At 54.1% G+C, this 18637-nt stretch overlaps 8 protein-coding genes across 8 annotated transcripts; 4 read left to right on the forward strand and 4 right to left on the reverse strand.

Moving 5' to 3' along the window:
- Window positions 1-214: 214 nt before the first annotated feature.
- BO66DRAFT_415248 (fungal specific transcription factor domain-containing protein) lies at window positions 215-1928 on the forward strand (the record flags this gene model as incomplete). Its single annotated transcript, XM_025649525.1, has 4 exons — window positions 215-375; window positions 412-534; window positions 641-1051; window positions 1085-1928. The coding sequence occupies 4 exons, from the start codon at window positions 215-217 to the stop codon at window positions 1926-1928; spliced, it is 1539 nt and encodes a 512-aa protein (XP_025499037.1).
- A 323-nt stretch (window positions 1929-2251) lies between these two features.
- On the forward strand, window positions 2252-3577 carry BO66DRAFT_415249 (aspartate aminotransferase family protein; the record flags this gene model as incomplete). Its single annotated transcript, XM_025649526.1, has 2 exons — window positions 2252-2647; window positions 2684-3577. The coding sequence occupies 2 exons, from the start codon at window positions 2252-2254 to the stop codon at window positions 3575-3577; spliced, it is 1290 nt and encodes a 429-aa protein (XP_025499038.1).
- Window positions 3578-3959: 382 nt separating this feature from the next.
- BO66DRAFT_423623 (uncharacterized protein) lies at window positions 3960-5766 on the reverse strand. Its single transcript, XM_025650116.1, has 5 exons — window positions 5652-5766; window positions 5311-5591; window positions 4446-5264; window positions 4253-4349; window positions 3960-4147 (listed from the first exon to the last, which is right to left on the reverse strand). Exons 1-5 carry the CDS (start codon window positions 5688-5690, stop codon window positions 4028-4030), a joined length of 1356 nt encoding a protein of 451 aa, XP_025499039.1. The 5' UTR covers window positions 5691-5766; the 3' UTR covers window positions 3960-4027.
- A 397-nt stretch (window positions 5767-6163) lies between these two features.
- BO66DRAFT_423624 (aminoglycoside phosphotransferase family protein) lies at window positions 6164-8113 on the reverse strand (the record flags this gene model as incomplete). The annotated part of the gene is made up of 3 exons (XM_025650117.1): window positions 6164-7327; window positions 7398-7981; window positions 8080-8113. The coding sequence occupies 3 exons, from the start codon at window positions 8111-8113 to the stop codon at window positions 6251-6253; spliced, it is 1695 nt and encodes a 564-aa protein (XP_025499040.1). The 3' UTR covers window positions 6164-6250.
- An 822-nt stretch (window positions 8114-8935) lies between these two features.
- On the reverse strand, window positions 8936-9970 carry BO66DRAFT_423625 (glutathione S-transferase family protein; the record flags this gene model as incomplete). Its single annotated transcript, XM_025650118.1, has 3 exons — window positions 9850-9970; window positions 9447-9765; window positions 8936-9359 (listed from the first exon to the last, which is right to left on the reverse strand). Exons 1-3 carry the CDS (start codon window positions 9881-9883, stop codon window positions 8936-8938), a joined length of 777 nt encoding a protein of 258 aa, XP_025499041.1. The 5' UTR covers window positions 9884-9970.
- Window positions 9971-11156: 1186 nt separating this feature from the next.
- BO66DRAFT_462513 (kinase-like protein) lies at window positions 11157-12198 on the forward strand (the record flags this gene model as incomplete). The annotated part of the gene is made up of 1 exon (XM_025652378.1): window positions 11157-12198. One exon carries the CDS (start codon window positions 11157-11159, stop codon window positions 11958-11960), a length of 804 nt encoding a protein of 267 aa, XP_025499042.1. The 3' UTR covers window positions 11961-12198.
- Window positions 12199-12288: 90 nt separating this feature from the next.
- BO66DRAFT_383823 (tellurite-resistance/dicarboxylate transporter family protein) lies at window positions 12289-13525 on the reverse strand. The gene has a single exon (XM_025646070.1). It carries the CDS (start codon window positions 13500-13502, stop codon window positions 12306-12308), a length of 1197 nt encoding a protein of 398 aa, XP_025499043.1. The 5' UTR covers window positions 13503-13525; the 3' UTR covers window positions 12289-12305.
- A 1679-nt stretch (window positions 13526-15204) lies between these two features.
- Window positions 15205-16225, forward strand: BO66DRAFT_432118 (uncharacterized protein; the record flags this gene model as incomplete). The annotated part of the gene is made up of 4 exons (XM_025650623.1): window positions 15205-15659; window positions 15728-15799; window positions 15854-16006; window positions 16065-16225. Exons 1-4 carry the CDS (start codon window positions 15368-15370, stop codon window positions 16223-16225), a joined length of 678 nt encoding a protein of 225 aa, XP_025499044.1. The 5' UTR covers window positions 15205-15367.
- Between the last annotated feature and the right edge of the window lie 2412 nt (window positions 16226-18637).

The following is an 18637-nucleotide window of genomic DNA, read 5'->3' on the forward strand; positions in this document are numbered from 1 at the left end:
AGTCAGCTTTCTTTCTTTTTGGTTGTTGGAGACTGTCGACCCAACAAGTTTTATTCCGCAGACGGACCACTGGGTTATATATTGCGGCGCGGGTACTGTACTCCTGGCTATAGATCATGATGGATCTCCAGATTGATGGGGTGGAGGCATTGAGGTCTAAAGCCGTGGAAGGCACATCCAACTTAACGCACGAGAGAAGGCTGGCCCACGGCGCATGCACATAGCAGGTCTGGAAAGTAATGACACACCGCAGAATGAGCAAGAATCCGGTGCCTTGCCAAGCATAGTGGGAATGGTTGCTGAATCTGGGGATGATAACCCTCACATTGTCAGCCCGGCCGTAGCGGAGGATAACCGATTTCTTGAGAACTATCTGTCAGCCCTGCCAACTGCACAGAAAACATGCTTCAGTTGGACGGGACCCGAATCTAATCGCTCTTTCAGACCGGTACGATTTAACTTGGTCCCAAGGAGGCCGTTGGGGGTTTGTGCAAGCCAGACACTGGCTGCAGCCAAATGTGAAGTGATTGAGAAGTATATGGGGCCCAACAGGCCCAACATGGAGGAATACCTGGATCTGTCGGTCTCTACTGGCCCTTGTCTTGGCAGCTCCTTTCAGCTGACTGATGCTATTCTTTAGGTCTTTTCAAAGAGCAAATGTATGCTTCCCAATCTTTGACGAAGCTTCATTCAGAAGTGCATATTCTCTTCAGAGGGACAAACTCTCGCCTGCTTTACTGTGTAATCTATATGCCAACTCCTTGGTCTATTGGCAAGCATCCTCCATTTTATCAACGAACAATCCTCCCGACATGCGTTTCATCTGGAATCAAGCCAACGAGGCCCTGCATTCAGAGCTGTTCTTGTCCCCGGGCATATCCACGGTAATGTCGATCTTGATCAACGTCTGTGGGCGACCCAGCACCTCAATGTTTGGCAACGGTGGAATGGTGGGCACTGCAGTTGCCCTCGCCAATGCTCTTGGACTGCACCGCGACCCCTCGGGCTGGGGAATATCGTCCCTCGAGAGGAGTCTTCGGATTCGGCTATAGTGGCTCGCCCTGATTCATGATCGCTGGTGCAGCCTAGCTTATGGAACACCGTTGCAAGTCCATCGAGCTCAGTACGATGTGCCTTTTCCAACGGCAGATGACCTCTTTGCTGTCGAAGCCTCGCCATATGGAAGATCGACAGCTTCTGTTTTCGTTGCGCTGACCACGCTGACGGATGTACTCGCCCGATATCTAGAACATATATATGCCGTGTCGAGTAGTTTCCCAGTGGTTGAGCAATCCGCCATAGACTTGGAACGCATGCTGAATGAGTGGGAGGAGGCATTGGCTGAAGACATGCGCAATCTCGTTCTTCGAGGAATGCATCAGGACCTACCGAGTGCTGCTAATTTCCGTCTGGCTTACCTCGCAGTCAAGCTTCTGCTTCGGCGCATACAGCTTGGTCTCAGTAGGAGCTCGGCAGGCGCAGACGACAATAGCTTCTCACCATTCTACATCCCTGCTCAACGGGCCGCCGAAGACATTGCGTACTTTGTGCAAGGGCTAACGGAGGATCAGCTCTGTGGATTCTGGCTTCCAGTGCTCGCGTTCTCCTTCACGTCAGCCACGATGCTACTGCTTCGAAGTGGCTTGCGTATGAGACACCAGCCTCACAACAAGCCATTGAAAGTTGCGAGAGATCTCATTGACGCGCTGCGGGTACACAAAGAGAGGTATGGATGGGATCTTGCGGATCACTGTCTTTCGCACTGCAGTGATTTGGTTGAGAAAGTGGGGATGCACAGTATACAAACCGATGATAGTCTCCTGGCGCCAGATTATGCCGATCTACCTTGTAACATCGATATGGACCCGGCTACTCTGGAGGAGCTCTTCGTCGGGATCACTGGATTCCCGGGCGAATTCGATGTCTAAAGTATAGGTATGGGTTTTGAGTAGTGACGGAAATGAAAGAATTCTCCTATTCAACTTGTGCTGAACGTGGGAGATGAGACATGAGGCATGTCCTACGCAGAATCATGATTGCAACGTGCCTGGCTGTTTAGGGTTGCCCCTCTCCCCGCGGCCATCGCGTTTCACCCTTTCTGGCCGCGGGCAACTTATCTCAATCATCCCCACCACATCTCACCTCACAAGAGCCTTTTAAAGACCCTCTTGACTTTCCAAAATCTGCTTCTCACTTCAGACTTCATCTCTCTCTCTCCGATTGAATACCACCTCACAACAAAGTATCCAACATGGGTTCCATTGATTCGACGACCGCCTTTTTCAGCCGGGCAGACAAATATCTAATGTCGACAGGCGTGCCCTACTCACCGGTGGTCATCACCAAGGCCAAGGGAACGCGGCTCTATGATGCCAACAACCGTCAAATCCTGGATTTCACCTCGGGCCAAATGAGCTCTCTGCTCGGCCATTCGCACCCAGAGATCGTCGCCGTTGTCCAGAAATACGTCGCGGAACTCGACCACCTCACCAGCAACATGATCACCCACCCGGTCGTCGATTTGGCTGAACGCCTTGCGCAATTTTCACCGGGACCCTTGGAGAAGTCCTTCTTCCTGAACACGGGCTCCGAATCCACTGAGGCTGCCATCAAGATGGCCAAGTGCTACACCGGCAAATTCGAGATCGTGGCCTTTGCCGCCAGTTAGCACGGCCTGACACAGGGTGCCGGCTCCGCCACCTACTCTGCCGGTCGTCGACGCGGTGGGCCTTGCATGCCGGGCCAGCTGGCCTTCCCGGCTCCGTATGCGTATCGGTCGCCCTTCCGGAAGCCCGATGGCTCATACGACTGGGAAACCGAGATGGACTACGGATGGTCCATGGTCGACCGCCAGAGCGTGGGGGCGTTGGCGGCCTTCATCATAGAGCCGATCCTCTCGACTGGGGGCATTCTCGATCTGCCCCATGGGTACCTCCCGCGCATGGTAGCAGAATGCAAGAAGCGTGGCATGCTCGTGATCATGGACGAAGCGCAGACGGGGGTCGGGCGTACCGGGCAGATGTTTGCTTTCGAGCACGATGGCGTTGTGCCTGACATTCTCGCGCTATCGAAGACTTTAGGATGTGAGCTGCCTCTTGCCTCCGTCAGCACCACTGCAGAGATCGAGCGTGGCTGCAAGGAGGCTGGCTTTCTCTGGCTAACCACCCATCTGAATGACCCCTTGACGGCCGCGGTGGGGAACAAGGTCCTCGAGATTGTCGAGCGTGACAACATCTGCCAGCGCGCCGCGGAACGAGGCGTTCAACTCCGCAGGGGGCTGGACAAGCTGCAGAAGAAATACTGGTGCATTGGGGACATTCGGGGCCGCGGTCTGCTGCAAGGCATCGAGATTATTGCAGACCGTGAGACTCGGGCACCGGGACCGGAGATTGGGCAAGCTGTATCTGACCGAGCGATGGTGTGTGGTCTGTCCTGCAACCTTGTCAATTTGCCTGGGATGGGGGGTGTCTTCCGCCTGGATCCTCCGGTTACGGTGACGGAGAAGGAGATTGGAGAGGGCTTGGAGATCTTGGACGAGGCTTTCCACTTTGTTCTGAAACAACGTAACTTGGTCTAAGCGGTATATAGGCTTAAGAAATGTATTGTGACATTCCATGACCCCCGCACAACGAATGCCAGTAGACCCCAGAACGTATCACACAAACGTAGAAACTGGCTGGTGCATGACTGAAACTCACTGTCATTTTGTCGAGCTTCTTCAGGTGTACAAGCGGCGTCTTGAGTGACACAGCTAAATCGTAGGTCTAGATCTGTTCAACTACGGAAGACCAGTGCGGCCATTCGATGGTCTTTCGTATTCAACGGAGCATATACTTCACAGGTGGATTTTCTTGCCCCCTGCAATTTGGAAATTGAGTACATGGTAAATTACCGCCGCCACTGTGCAACAAAAAACTCAAGACCTGCCAGTGGGTGATGTTCATCTCTTCCTTGCTCATGCAATCACAAACAGTATTCGGATTCATCTCACTGCACTATCTTCAACAGTGTCTCACGCGAGCCAAAGTCACAGCTTCTCGACGAATGTCATTGGAGCCTCCTGAGCCCACTCAATTGCATCAAGCTCAGCTTTGTCTGTGAATAGATCAGCCTCCTTGGCCCCTTTCCACTTGGCCTTCTTTACAAGCTTTTAAAAGACAAACAGGCCGAAGAAGAGCGGAAACCCGATGTAGGATGTGATGAATCCTGCCGTGTCGAATCACGCAATGGCATTGAAGCCATTGAAAGACACCACAATAGTGAGGTACCCCAGCATAAAGTATGTCGAGTACGGCTGCCAGGGAAATGAGAACGAAAGAGAGGCGCGGTCCACATGCTGTGCTTGAGAGCTGCATGGAAGTGGAGATATGCAATGCAAATGGCGATCCATGTGTATCTGCAGCAGGTCAGCAATACCTCCGCGTGCGGACGGAGAATTGACACACAAATTGGAAACTGTCGTCAAATCTTGGAACCACTGACACAAAACACTGGAGCTCGAGTCCATGGACATAAAGGTCAATAAAGAGATTGACATGGTGACGAGGAGAGCGTAGATAGGGACGCCCCGCTTGGTCCACTGCAAGAAGATAGCCGGCGCCTGTCGATTCGACGCCAACGCAAAGAGATACCTCGATCCCATGAAGACATAGGAATTTCCCGCCGAGATGCCCACGATGAGGACGACAGCATTCGCAATGAACGGGAGAGCCTGGATGCCTGCTAGCTGGATAGCAATCACCCAGGGCGACTCCGCATTGGATGAGGAGCTGGAGCCCAGAAGCTTGGGGTTGTTGCTAGGGCATATCATTCCGAGGGCCAGCGACGCCAGAACGAAAAAGAACAAGTAGCGCCAGAAGACTAGCCCAATGGCTGCTGGAATGTTTCGACGAGGATTTCCTGTCTTGCAGGCAGCTACAACGACGGTCTCAACGCCACCAAGAGAGAAGGAAGCGTTGACCAGCGCTGAGAAGAGTCCGAGGAGACGACCAGTGGGTCCGGACGCGATATACTCTTTCATAATGCCATCAGACTTCCAGTAATGAAACCCCAGTCGGTTCTGAGATGGTACTCCTCTAAGATCAATGACTAGAGCGGTAATGAGCAGCCCGATAATCCCACAGAGTTTGATAATGGCGCACACAAACTCAGATTCGCGGTAGACCTTGACTGCGAGGATGTTGACGGCCAGCAATAACACAATGAGCATCACAATCCAAACCGCAACACTAGCATGGCTTGCACGCGACCAGTATTGGATGATGCTGCACGCAGCGGAGGTCTCCGCGCAGAGTGATGACTGCGTTGAACCAGGTGTTCCAGCCCACGGCGAAACCCAGGGCATCATCGACGTAGCGGGAACAGAATTGAGGAACAGCGCCAGGCACAGGAAGCCAGGCGGCCATCTCACCGAGAGCGATCATCATCATAAGCCGAGCGAAGCTGGCAATGGCATATCCTAGGAAGAGAGGGAGTGGGCCCGACTGTCTCAATGCTCGCCCGATTCCCAGAAACAGCCCCGTCCCCATGTTGCCTCCCAGGGCAATGAAGGTTACATGTCGAGCTTTAAGTTCCCGTTGGACATTCCCGTACTTCCCAGTTCTGCTTTATGTGATTAACCGGATTGCCCTCACTCAGAGCATCAGACCCACCTGGGTGTCATTCTTCTTCAAGCCCTTGTCACCAGTCATGCCGTCAGCCTTGAGGTTTCGAACTTTGATTGATGGTTGTTATGTCCACGTCAAAGTAGGCTCCCCTGGGACCTGGAGACCACCCCGGACCCCAGACATAACTATCGCGCCTGACACTTATCTCTGCTCCGATCTGCTGCAAAGCTTTCCCGCGGCCAAATCTGCGGGCGGGGGGTGGGTCGACGCGGTCTGATTAGATACACGGTATCTGTGTGCCTCACCCAAGCGAGCCCGTTGTGATGCATATCGATGACCTAAAAAGCCGAGGTCCATGTGTCATTTGGTTTCATGGTATCATCTTATCTCGGGGTGCTTCTCCAAGCTCAAGAAGCGGTATCTCGGTCGTATGCGGGTCTTTCCCGGCCTCAGAAGATGCTCGTTGGGACCGACTGCCCTTCTGTCAATTGTACGAGACATGTGTAGCAGGCTACATCATAGCGAGCCTAATCAGCGGTCCTTCAAATCAACAGGTCCACCAGTCTCCTAAGGAGCACAAATGAAGTAAACCCTAACACAATTATTAGCGCCGTGGGAGTGCTTTGCGTTTATATACAGCTGCGTCAGTTCCACACTATACCGAACACCTTCTTCATAAGTTCGCACTCAACATAGTACGGTGGGATGAACTTTTCGATCATCCGATCCCAGACAGGGCGCCAAGGTGGATTGAACATTGCCCGATAGAACTCCCAGTATTCCGGCCAGTAACCAGCTAGCCCCCAGTCAAGCACAACAACCACTCCATCTGCGCGAACGAGCAAGTTGCCGGGATGTAGATCTCCGTGCGTAAAGACGATAGAGTGCCCATGCAACTCTCTGAAAGTCTGGTACATGATGTATTCTCGAGTAGAAAACGCAGAGTCCGGACGATTCACTTCATCCCGCGACTCCGGTGGGAGGCGATCCCTCAGCGCCTGTACCACGCCCTCATTGAACTCGGGCTCGGAGGCATACGGTCCATAGCGATAGGACTCGTAATCTCCATAGCCACCTTCGAAGATCCCATCTCTACAAGGGGAAGAGTCAATGCCGCCGATGAACCGCCCGATGATACTCCTCATTTGCGTGACGTAGTCTTGCAGCTGGTGCAGAACGTTCTCCTGTTGCGGCTCAGAAGCACGGTCCCAATAAGTGTCCAAAGGCTCTCCCTCCTCATAAGACATCACGATGTGCCCGACACCGTCAAGTATGTAAGCGCTCAATAATCTGGGAATGGGTATCGAGGTTCTATTGGATACCAGGTGCATTGCTTCAGCCTCAGCTAGACGAACGCCGTGGCCATATTTGACCAGCATATCGTCATCAGCCCAAACTATACGAGCGCCCATCTTTCCAGGACAAAGCTCGGTCGCTGACTCGAGATCCTCTGGGTCTAGGATGATTGTAGGTGGTCCGATCTTCTCCGAAAATATCAATCTTGGTTCTCCTGGACCTGAGCCGGTGATATCGGCGTTGACCTGCGCCGTTTGTACAGCGCTAGCACCAGAAATAGTCTGAGAATCGACGTCCTGTCCCCCACTTGCAGTGATTTGTCCTGGCGACTGCGGGTTCTGTTCGGTTATTTCAGTGCCAACAAGGTAGTCTCCATTGAAGAGCGATTCACTCTCCCCACCATACTCTACTGGAACGGCTTTTCCCTCCCAGATAGTGTACCAGATCCACGCGATGGGATAGAAGAGTCGTGTGTGCCAGAAACCTGTCAGGCACGCCAAGGGTAAGAAGATATTCTTCCGAAGGATTAATCACGTAGAAGATATCCAAAAGAGAAGGATAATGTAGATCTATTGATGAAACAAGATCACTTAGTTTCTGGATAATCATGTCGCGAGATGACACGCGCTGTGGCTGAGCGGCAGGTATTGGAGCCAGTCTGAATTCGACCACACAAGCAGCGGCCTGGTCATTGATAGGTTCGCCGGTGCATGCCTCTTGAATCTCCAGCTTGGCTAGGCTTTCCATGGCTGCTAGTCCCAGGTGCATCAATCCTTGGCGAGTCATGAAATCCTCGTGTGAAGATGCGAAACCTTTGATGACGCGCTCATCTATGATAACCCAGAGAACGAACTTGCCTTGCAGGCGCGTAATGTGAGCAATCCCTGACTCCTTGACGATTGCCAAGGCTTCATCCATGGTTTCTGCTCTATTAAACCGCTGCCATTCCAAAGTTCTTCTGAGTGACTGAGATGCCCGGGAAATTTGCAGTGAAGGGAGAATAGAGTAAGCGCTCAAGAACTGGACTATGTCAGCCAACAATTCAGATTCATCTGGCGTCTTTCGGACTAGTACTCTACCTTCCGAATGACAGCTTCAGTCCCCTGCCCTCCTTGTGCAAGGTCCACCCCCCAGATGACACTGTGCCTGGCCTTGGATATAAGACTAGGTAACTGACCGTAGAGTTGTGTTATCTTTGCAGCATCCATCATGGTGGTCTGTGGTTTGAGTGGCGCGGCATATGTCACGAAGAATGTCCACAGTGTCAGGTCGAGAGACAGGAATCCGACTTTTCTGTGAGACGACGAACGTTAGGCTGGTGATGATAAGCTGCCAGCCGAGGTGAGGCTGCGGTGAGCGGCGGTACGCGGGAATGCTGGGTGGGGTGAAAGGTGAAAGGGGGTTCGGCACTTTCTTTCTGACGTCCAGCCGCGCGCATAATACACGCAGCTTCCATTGGCCATTACCATGATTGTCCCCACTCGGCGCTTGTTGTCAGCGATGGTCGCGAGCAGCCCTACTTCCTCCCGGTGAGGGAACATTCTGGATGGTGATGATCATTAGGAACCCGCCGACAAGATGAAGCAAGCGTGTCTCCAGTCGGGCCGCCAGTGGGTGGAAGGCAATCTCCACGCGTTCGAGGGATCCCCCGATGCTCGATTTGCGGACCGCGAAGATCGGCCCGTTGGTAAACTGGCCCAGAACCCAGCCTTTCGCGATCGCATACAGGCCCTGTCCGCTGAAGGAGCAACAGAGCGACCGGTCTACATTTCCAGTCCATTTTTCTCCACCAGCAAGCCTACCAAAAATACATAGCAGCATGTTTATGGTTGATGGTACCGGTCACGATCGCCCTCTCGTGGGCGCTCCGTCAGCACGCGATGACTTGCTGCCCTAACCCCCTACCTTGTCTCAACCTGAATCCCCTTTTTGTGGATAGTGAATTCCATATTGGACCAGAGAGATAGTGATATCTATGCCAGTCACCCAGAAACAATCAAGTTGCTTATTCTCCATCTTCCCATCTCATTCCACTAAGATCGCACGACCTGTTTGGGCTCCTGTGCCTCCGCCGCAAGCTTCTCCATATACTCCTCATACTCTTTGATGTTGTTGATCCCCTTAGGCATTCCATTGGGCATCAGCCCCTGGTCGTCCATCAGCTTATCCCGGACCGCCATCGCTCGCTTCCAGGCCGGACGCTCCACCATCCGCCGGTGCCACGCCTGCACGTTGGGGTAGGGAGCCAGGGGATCCTCCCCGGGCTTGGTCATGAGCACAAAGTCTAGTCTTGTGTTCCACGGCATGAAAGAAAGATCGGCAAAGGTACACTTATCCCCGACCAACCAGGTCTTCCCTCCTCCCAGGAGGGTTTCCAGCACACTCAGCACGCGGCGGACCTGTCCGTTGTAACGCTCAATGACGGAGGGTAACCTTTCGGGGTGGAGGACGTTGAACCTGACAAACAGTCCATCAGCTCCTTTCTCGGTTTTGGGAGCAAGAAGGTAAGAAGGATCGGTCGATCGATTGATATTTGATTCTTACCACCCTGACTGGCCGTAGTAAGGCCCTTGACCACTCATCTGGAAGTGTAGATACTGGTTCAGCAGATGGCGCTCGTTGAGTGACTCGTAGGTCAGTTCTTTCTCCGTATCATAAGTCTCCTCCAGGTATTGAATGATTGCCCCGGACTCCCACAGCGTCAGGTTGGTGTTCGGGTCGACAATGGCGGGGACCCGCCCGTTCGGGCAGATGTCAATGTAAGGCTTGTCCTTGACATGGTCGAACTTGAAACTCTCGATCTCATAGGGGACTCCAAGCTCCTCGAGGATGAGAACCACCTTCCATGGGTTGGGCCCCGAGGCTGGCAAGGTACGCAGGGAGACACAATTAGCCCGACATTCAGACACAGCCTGCTGGGAAAGGGGAGGAGAGGCAGATCACGTACGAGTCAGCCAGACAGTGAGTGGCTGGATGGCCATAGTGGGAAGTATGGTCACTGAGTATGATTGTTGCTAGAAGTACTAAAGTGTTGTGTGGAAGTCGAAGTGCTTGCGGCAACGGGTTAGGTATAAGTATGAAGCGAGGAGAGCTGGACAAGGTCAGCGAGCGCGACCGACTTTGCATTTGACTGCTTTCTTTGTTCTAGGTAGGCATCCTATCCTTATGACCACATCTGATCACATCCAACTAGCGGGGGTCACTAGAGACTAATAAGCACTAAGAAACACCACCAAGCATACTGCTAGGCACTAACGCTTAATTTGGCCCGGGATCATCCAAGTCCCAACCCCACCAATCTGTGGCCGGCTCATCCCCTGGGGATGATCGACTGCCAGAAAATGTTACCAAGGCGATCAAACAGTTCGATTTGTCATTTTGCTATGTAGACACACATTTTTAGGTTCTAGTATATAAGTCATTAACCGAAATCGAAATGAGCTGCGCGATCCATATACGGCCAGTACGGCTGAGTGGACGGGAAGCCCTGTTTTCCACACCCTGTGGTCGTATGTGCTGGGCTAACGGGTACGAATGTGTTATAGAGAAGAGGACATAACAGGACATAAAAGATCCAATAAAACAGACATATCAATAGATTGTATCACAGAAGAAATAGGAACTGAACTCTAGCAACAACACCCTCGCCCGCCTACTGCCTGCTTCATCTTCGAGATTGCCGTCTCGACTCGGCACGAAGAAGCGCCCATGTCACCCGTGGTATCGACTAAGGCTCAAGCACAATTCCCTGGAAGCGGCACGATGGCTGTCGGTTGATCGGCAGAAAGCGTCGCCCCGTATCTCTCCGAGTTCTACGACTTGGTGTCGATTGGGTGTATCAACAGTCCTACCAGAAAGCTGCGTTGCTTGTCTTGGAGAATAGGCTGGACGCTGTGAATTCTGAAGGCTCCCGGGAGGGCCCCGCTCCGCTCCAAGGGCATTGGATCTGTTGCATGAGAGGAGGATCAGGAGAAAGAAAAAAGAAATTGAAATGGAGACAATCATTTTTCTTGTCAGCTCCAACAGCACACTGAGTGATTCATAGATGTCTCCGGCTGCCTGGGGATAAACACGTCCACCGGCTCTGCCCCTGTGTACTGTATTGTAAGTTGTCGCGTTAGGCCGACGGAGAGGCGGGAGAGGCGCGGCGTCAGGCACGTATTAGATGTAACACGAACTGTAACTTGTTGTTATACCCAGACACACCCCTTGTTGCTTGTTGTAACACATTGTCCCCTTTCTCCCTTTAACCTAATGGCACACTCTCACCCTATAGTCAAAATCCCCCCTCAACTCTGTCGACCCATCCTGGCCTACGGGTCTTCGGGCATGATAGGTCGGGACGTCGAGAATGACCAGGAGGTCTGGAAATGCCCAATCCGCTATGACACCCATCAATGCAGCCCAGAAGGGGTTGCCCAAGCACATGAAGTGGAATCGTATTCTGCCCTGTGCATGGACCGCGAGAGATCGATTTACCAACATCACCCTCTGCATGAAAACATTCTACAAGGCCTGCAAATATCAGACATCGGTATCCGCCTGCCCTACATGCAACACGGCAATATCCGCGCGTTCTGTCAGACCCGCTGCGTCACGGATCAGACCAAGGACCAGTGGATCAAAGCGGCCATCGCAGCAATCGCTCATCTCCACTCTCATGGTGTTATCCATGCCGACCTCAGTCCACGTAACTTCTTGGTCACTGATCACCTGGCCCTCAAGCTTTGTGATTTCGGTGGATCGGGACTCCAAGATCTCCCCTCCATTGCGGAGGAAGAGGACCCCTACCGGATCTTCCCTGGAACGCCGCGCTCCTTCCACACCGATGTCTTTGCCCTCGGCTGTTTGATTTACGAGATCGCGGTAGGAAAGAAACCATACGCAGACATAGACGACGAGGACTGGGAGCAGATTGCCAATAATTATGCGGCCGGGAGCTTTCCGCGCCTTGACCGAGTGAAATATCAACACATCATCCGGCATTGCTGGATATTACAATACGACGATGCACAAGACGTTCTTAGGGATATTGGAGCCATGGAGAGCCCGCCATAAAGCTACGCGTTCAACTACGGCCAAACATCTTGCATCTCTCGGCATTTGCCCGAGCCCCGCAATTGAGCTGGCTCTTTCACTACCTTTTCTGCAAGTCCTCGTCTGCACGATGTGTCTGGAAGAACAAGATAGTATCCAATCTATGTACTTTACATAAGCAAATGAGGCGACATGGAAAAAGAAAGCAAAGGAGAGCGAGAAAAGACACAGACATACTGTACAAGTGATCAAATCAATGCCACATGACAGCTTCGCAACTGCACGTCCATGCCAGCAAGGTATATACATTCTGACCATAGGTCATTGAAAGCCGGTTCAATATACGATCGGCAGGCCGGTCCGCAGTCAAGCCGATGACGAACCCTTGTACGACCGGACCTCACCCTCCGAGTCCAAGACGGCCTCCTGCTGATGCTCATCCGGGCCGAAGCCCTCATCCATCCCCGGCCACAGCGTGCGCCGCGTGAAGTAGGCCCAGATGTGCATGCTGGCGCAGCCCAGCCACAGAATCACTTGTATAAGGGTTGCCGCCGTTCCAACGCCCTGGATCGCGGATGAGTCGAGCAAGTCGCCGATCTTGATGATGGCCAGCGCAAATCCGGTGTTGGGAAACACGGTCGCCCACCAGGTGATGTCAAACTTCCACTCGCGGCGGGCATCGAAGATACTGAGCCATCCAATACTCCAGAAGAACAGGGCCACGATCCAGAGGAAGATCGACATAAACACGGCTATCACCAACAGGACGTCGGCGGTGTTGACCTGGTTGGCGATGGGAATTAGATGGACCGGGAACTTCTCGGTGGCGGTCTGCGCCATGCCCATCAGCGCCACTGCCGTGAAAGCCGGCGGCCCAACGGCGATGAACATCTGCGGGCGACGACGCATGGGCGGCAAGCCCTGATGGTGTAGTCCGTGGATGTACTCGGCCAGGATGAACACGGAGATCATGAACCCAAAGCCTTGCAACGCAGTCCCGGCGATTAGCATAGGGATAGCGTAGTGTGAGGGCTGGGCGGATGTGAGGAGAGAGGCGATGGTGCCGCCCAGCATGGCTGGGAAGGATGGGAGGAGACGGACAAGCCAGAACGGCTGTCGAGCGGCCATGCGGGTGCGGTAGAGGTGCCAGTTCATGCCCACGGCCAGACAGATGGCAATAGCCGTATAGATCCAGAAGCAGACCAGCTGGACCCAGCGAAGCCACACTCCGCAGGCTGGGATACCGTAAATCTCGATGCCGAAGAGGATGGTTGCGAAACCAAGGGCGGCCGTGGCGATCAAGTAGGATTCTTCGGGGTCATTGAACGTGTCGATCAAGGCGTGACGAAAGCGGGAGAAGCGGATGATCAAGGAGGTCCAGATGCCCAGGTAGGTGACGATGTCGAGAATGAAGAAGATCTTGCCAATCACCAGCAGGCCGTCGAACGTGTGCGGACAGTTGTACAGCAGAGTCGCAATACTGCCGGTGCTCATGGAGATGGAGAACCATCCCCAAGTCACTCGACATATTCGATCCAGGAAGCTCACCCTGACGTTGTCCATGGTCCTGGGGGTGCAGTGTTCCAGCTGTTGTATGGAGGGAATGGGGGAAGAGGAACGCGGGCTCTGGGGGTTGAAATGTCTCGCGGGGGAGGCCCTCATCTTGGAGGTCGAGGGTTCCACCATCGACCCCATGCGACGACGTAGTGGCTGGAGACGTGGGCAGCCGAGATGCCGGCACAGCCGACAAAAGCAATGCGCGGTTTTTGTACTGGGCAACCTGGGCAGGAAGACTACGGACTGGGTGGCCTCTACGTCCAGCCCTCCTCTTCTTATCTCCGCGGCGGCAGCCCGCGTCGGTTCAGCATGGTTGCCCTCGATTATTCATAGAAACCATTTTCTGGTGTCTGTAGCACCGTTTTGGAAAGCGTCCTGGGAAAAATATTCCAAGTTCATCACATCTTGCGAATCATTATCCTGTCTTACTACTATTATTGCCGGTAAAATTATCGAGAGAACTCACTCGGACTTGAGTTGGCCGGTGATCTTCCGACTCGGGCCGATAAAGTCCTGTCGGCCAGGCTTTCGGTGCGTCAGTACTTACGAACAAGGGGTAAATGATAGGTATGACCGTAGTCGGGGTAAGGCCAAGCATTCTCGGCAAAAGCTTGACATGACCCACTCCTCTGGGTCAACCGGAGGTGGATTTCCCCTGGAATGAGGCGACAAAGTTTTCCGGGGATTTGCAACTCCGCGCCTCGGACGAAAATCCCGCAAGCTGCCACTCCAAGGCATCCACATTACCTGTGGGTTTCGTCCCTGGCATTGGTTATATATCGCCGCTGATAGCCTACTCAGCATGCTGAACGACAATGACAAGGAATCTATTGACATTGGGTGCTTGTTTTTTGCCACCGGTGCAAGCGAGATCCGCGAGACTACCGAGGCTATGGTCTGTTCGATCGACTTCAGCCGACTTCGACGTAATTCAAAGGACTTCGAATACTTCCAAATCCATGAGTGAACATACCCAGTGACAGAGGACTTGGACTCTGATGGGGCCATGTTCGCAGCTTGCTTAAGAAACTCCATCCGATCATGTGACTGGTAGCCCCTGATGACCTGACTGTTTTGCGCTTCACGTTCAAGATATATGAATAACAGTCTTGGCTTTGCGCCGACTAAGTCATTGGTGTCTAGAGTTGAGAGGATTTCCTTGGTTTTATGACGACCCTTCAACCCTTCATGTTGTAGTGTCAAAGCACAGGGTCAAGAGTATATCCGTTGCGCTAGATTGGTAGGTAGCGACGACCGGCAACAATTGTCACGTTGTCCCATCCGTGGATCTGGATGGTAGTCGAGCAAAGAGGCAAGTTGCACCTGCAGTGAATATTTCCACCTTCCCACCCCACCAGTCTTTCTGCCTCGCTCGGGCGGTGGTTTCAGCCAAGGGCTCGGAATCCCCTTCAAGCCGCTTACCTAATCCCCTTCGACACCACCAGCTCGACCGGGTCAATCACCGTGATAACTTCATCACGGAGTAATCTCCCTGTCTGCTACAAATGTCCGGGAGGCAGCGCCGAGAGAGGGAGGTGGGTCCGAAAAGGGGATTCGGCGTAGCAGTCTGCGGCACTGGTGCCTGTCATCGGGATCGAGGTAGATTAATTCTCAGCCTTGGCTGACGGCTTCAGGGCATCGAGACCCATAACCCCACATTCTTCAACTCCTCTACCCTAGGGCTGAGGGTCTTTCTCCCAGACAATGTCAAACAGGGGACTTCTGCAGACTGAAGCATGGTCAGCCCTCAGGAGATGCCCAGGCTGCCGTCTAACCACCTCCAAAACCTATAAAGCGACCTTCGTGCTCCCTCGTCGACCATCACACCAGATCAATCATCGCACCTCCTCCCACCTCATACCTCCTTCATCATGTACACTCGGGCTCAAGTCCTTGCGGCCGTCGCCGCCCTCGGTGCTACCACCGTCAACGCTGCCATGGGCCCTGCCTTCAGCACCGGCCCCGTCGCCTCCAACTCGTGGATCCGCGAGGCCACCTCCACTCTGGTCCTTCCCAACGGTCCCAGCGGCGGCTCGACTGATGCCATCACCTCCCTCTGGGTGGGCATGGGCACCTCCAACGGTGACCTGATTCAGTCCATTGCCGATAACTGGCAGCAGAAGGACTGGACCATGTACGCCTACACCTTGATGAAGACCGGTGGTGAGTATCCTGCTCTGAGGAGATGCATGATCAAGAGGGACAAGTTACTGACCCGAGTGTCGGTGTAGACTACAGCCAGATGCCCATCTACGGTGATGGCCAGGAAGATGGTACCAAGGGTGACAAGGTCACCATGCACTGTAAGGCTCCGTGGGCAGTTTTTTTCTTGATTCCAGACTGAAATATCCCTCCAGACAAGTTCGACGATGCCAGCGGCAACTACACCCAGACCGTTCAGATCAACGGCAAGACCATCTCGACTCTCTCGACCAGCGACGGCCACGCCCAGGGCTGGGGTAGTGCGGTGGAGTGTGCTGAGAACAACTGCGGTACTGTTGGCGCTCACTGTAAGTCTCTCCCCATTCAACCCCGTCGCTGGGAATGTCACTCACGAACTGGCTCTAGCCTGGATCGACACCAAGATCATCCTCGACGTGGCGGACCCCAACTACATCAACACGATGGCCAAGGGGAGCGGGGTGACGGGCGAGATGACCACCACCGACGGTGGCAAGACCTGGACGGTCTCCACCATCAGCATCCCCGAGTTCAGCTTCGGCAACTAAGCGGACGACCGCGTCATCCGTCTCGGGGCTCTTTGTACTATATTCTCTTACCCTTCTGTCTGTATCTAGTTTCACCTATCTCAATTGATCCCTCAGTCATGCTCGCGCCAGCGTGAGCGACATCAACCAGCAGATATGCGTTGTCTTGGTAGATGGAGAGTAAGGCACTGGAGCACATGTCAGTTCTCCCCGGCGGCGAAGTCGAAGATCTTTTGCGACCGTCCGAAAGAATATGTATTCGGGCGACATTGCGTCGGTAGCAGCCTCCGATGCCCGTCACTGACTCAGAGACATGGCATTGACTTTCATATGGGAGCAGCTCACTGAGTAAAGTCATGCATTCCTATTGATATCACCTTTGGCTGATTAAGAATTGATGGAGGCAAATGTGCCAGGTGGTCAGTTTCTACTGCCTAGTAAGTAAGGTACCTACCTACTAGGTACTAGGTATCTCAATGCACCTTCCGAATTCGGGGCGGAGCGAGCCCCGATGCAAACGGGGCAAAGAGTGCAAAGGGTGCAAAGAGGGCAAAACATGCAACAACGGCAAACCATGCGGGTGGTATCGCGGCACGTGACGCACACCGCGCGTTCCTGGCCTAGTGCTTACTAAGGGACTCCTTGACGGTGGGAAGAACCTCGGCGAAATCTTCCCTTCTCCCTCAGCTTCTCCCTTCTCCCCCCCTTCAACACGCGATGCAACCATGGTGAGACACCATCAGCTTTCATCTACAAAGATGCGATCGGCGTTCCACCACACGGCTCAACGCCCTGCCAAGCAGACAAACCACTTTTTGAGTCCTTAAGTCGACAATAGCCTCCCAGTGGCCTGCCCCTTGTTTCTACGCTGGCTGGCGCAAACTACTGTAACTACCGCAAATCCCGTTACACCAGAATCCCAAACACACTTTGTGCAGGCTACAACTCTACCACAGAGTCATGAATCGCCTCCCTGTCCTGCTCCCCCAATGACTTATCGAGTTCTCGGTCAGCACGGTGGGGAATCGGGCCCAGTTTTCCCGGTGCGGCGCATTACAGCCCAGTGCAGCGCTGCGATAGGCACAAAAACCCCACCCAGGATCTAGATTCACCCATGTGGAGGCGGCTTAGTTCCTGCCCTCTCCCGATCCAGATCGCACTGGACACGATGTGGCCAGGAAGCCCCGGTGGGAGTGCGGGCCCGGTTTCAGTGCTTCCAGGGCCTGGTTGCTCTTATCACTCGAACCAAGTCGATCTCAACCCGACTTTCCAGCTAGCACTCGAGAACCTTTGGGTCCGCCGAAGTTTAGATTGATTAATTATCCCGTCCACGCAGTCTAGCGTCATTTATCCAACCAGGAAAGGGGAAATTAAGTCGCCAGCTGCATCCGCCACATGGTTGGTCCCCTCCCCCACGATGATCCTCCAGCCTGCGATCGGCTCCTGGACTGGCCTTGAGCCCGCCCCAAATAAAACCAGTCGACGACTCCCCTCTCGACTCCAGTGATTTCTTCCTGCCCTCTTCCCCGCTGCGACTTCGCTCTCACGCTCATGGCTGCTCAGGAGGCCGTCTTCGCCGTCTCGGCCCAGGCCACCCAGCTGGGGAACCGCATCTCGGTGCACATGCTGGACTACCTGAGCACCGTCCAGGACTTGCCCGACGGGTTTCGCGAGTTGTCGCAGACCTTTCTCGACACTTGTCGCGCCCTCTGGGCCATTGACGCGGGCCTCACCGATTCCACCGCCGCCAATCGCCCCCTGCCCGAGGTCATCGTGGAGGAGGTGGCGAAGAAGTTCGTCGCCGCCTATCGCGATTTCCAGCATCTCGACAAGCTTGTCACCAAACTGATCCAATACGAACATCGTGGCGCCCTGGGGAGGCTCCAGCGAGGATGGCACCGCCCCAGCCACGAGCTCGGCCGCATCCGCGAGTCCCTCCAGAAGACGACCGAAACGCTCCAGATCAGTGTCCTGGCCTTCCACTGGACTCTCGGGGAACAGCCCTTGGTGGCCGAAACAGTGGGAATTGGCTATGCTGGGCTGGCGGCGGCCCTTGACCGCATGGCTAAAGGTCGGTCGGTGATGGGCATCAACAAGGCCAAGTCCCTGGAACGCGTAGCCACGCAGATGACCTCGGTGCCTTCGTCTCCCGTGCCCTCGGTGCCTCCGAAAGAGCCACTCGTCCAACCCGCGACGGGCATCAGCAGTCCGCCCCAATCCAACCCCGATGACACCCTGTCCTCCGTTCTCTCCCTCGATTCCCTCCTCCTCTCGAACCACCACGATCGGGATTTGCCCCCGTCTCCCCCGCTCGAGCCCTTGCCACGATTGCCACGACCAGACAGTCCACCCCTTCGGACGAGCTCGCGCGAGTCGCGCGCCGAGACTCTCATGGCCCCCGAGGGCGATACATATGGAGAGATGCTCACGCAG

Source organism: Aspergillus aculeatinus, assembly GCF_003184765.1.
Source record: "Aspergillus aculeatinus CBS 121060 unplaced genomic scaffold BO66scaffold_66, whole genome shotgun sequence".
Classification (NCBI taxonomy): domain Eukaryota; kingdom Fungi; phylum Ascomycota; class Eurotiomycetes; order Eurotiales; family Aspergillaceae; genus Aspergillus; species Aspergillus aculeatinus.

Bases quoted from the DNA above. Each gene is read 5' to 3' on its own strand.
- BO66DRAFT_423623 (XM_025650116.1), bottom strand. From the start codon at position 5,690: ATGACTGGTGACAAGGGCTTGAAGAAGAATGACACCCAG. The intron at 4,350-4,445 runs GTGTGTCAATTC...ACTTCCATGCAG, and splicing joins TTGACGACAGTTTCCAATTT to CTCTCAAGCACAGCATGTGG. The intron at 4,148-4,252 runs GTGTCTTTCAAT...GTCTTTTAAAAG, and splicing joins TGGGGTACCTCACTATTGTG to CTTGTAAAGAAGGCCAAGTG.
- BO66DRAFT_383823 (XM_025646070.1), bottom strand. From the start codon at position 13,502: ATGGACAACGTCAGGGTGAGCTTCCTGGATCGAATATGTCGAGTGACT.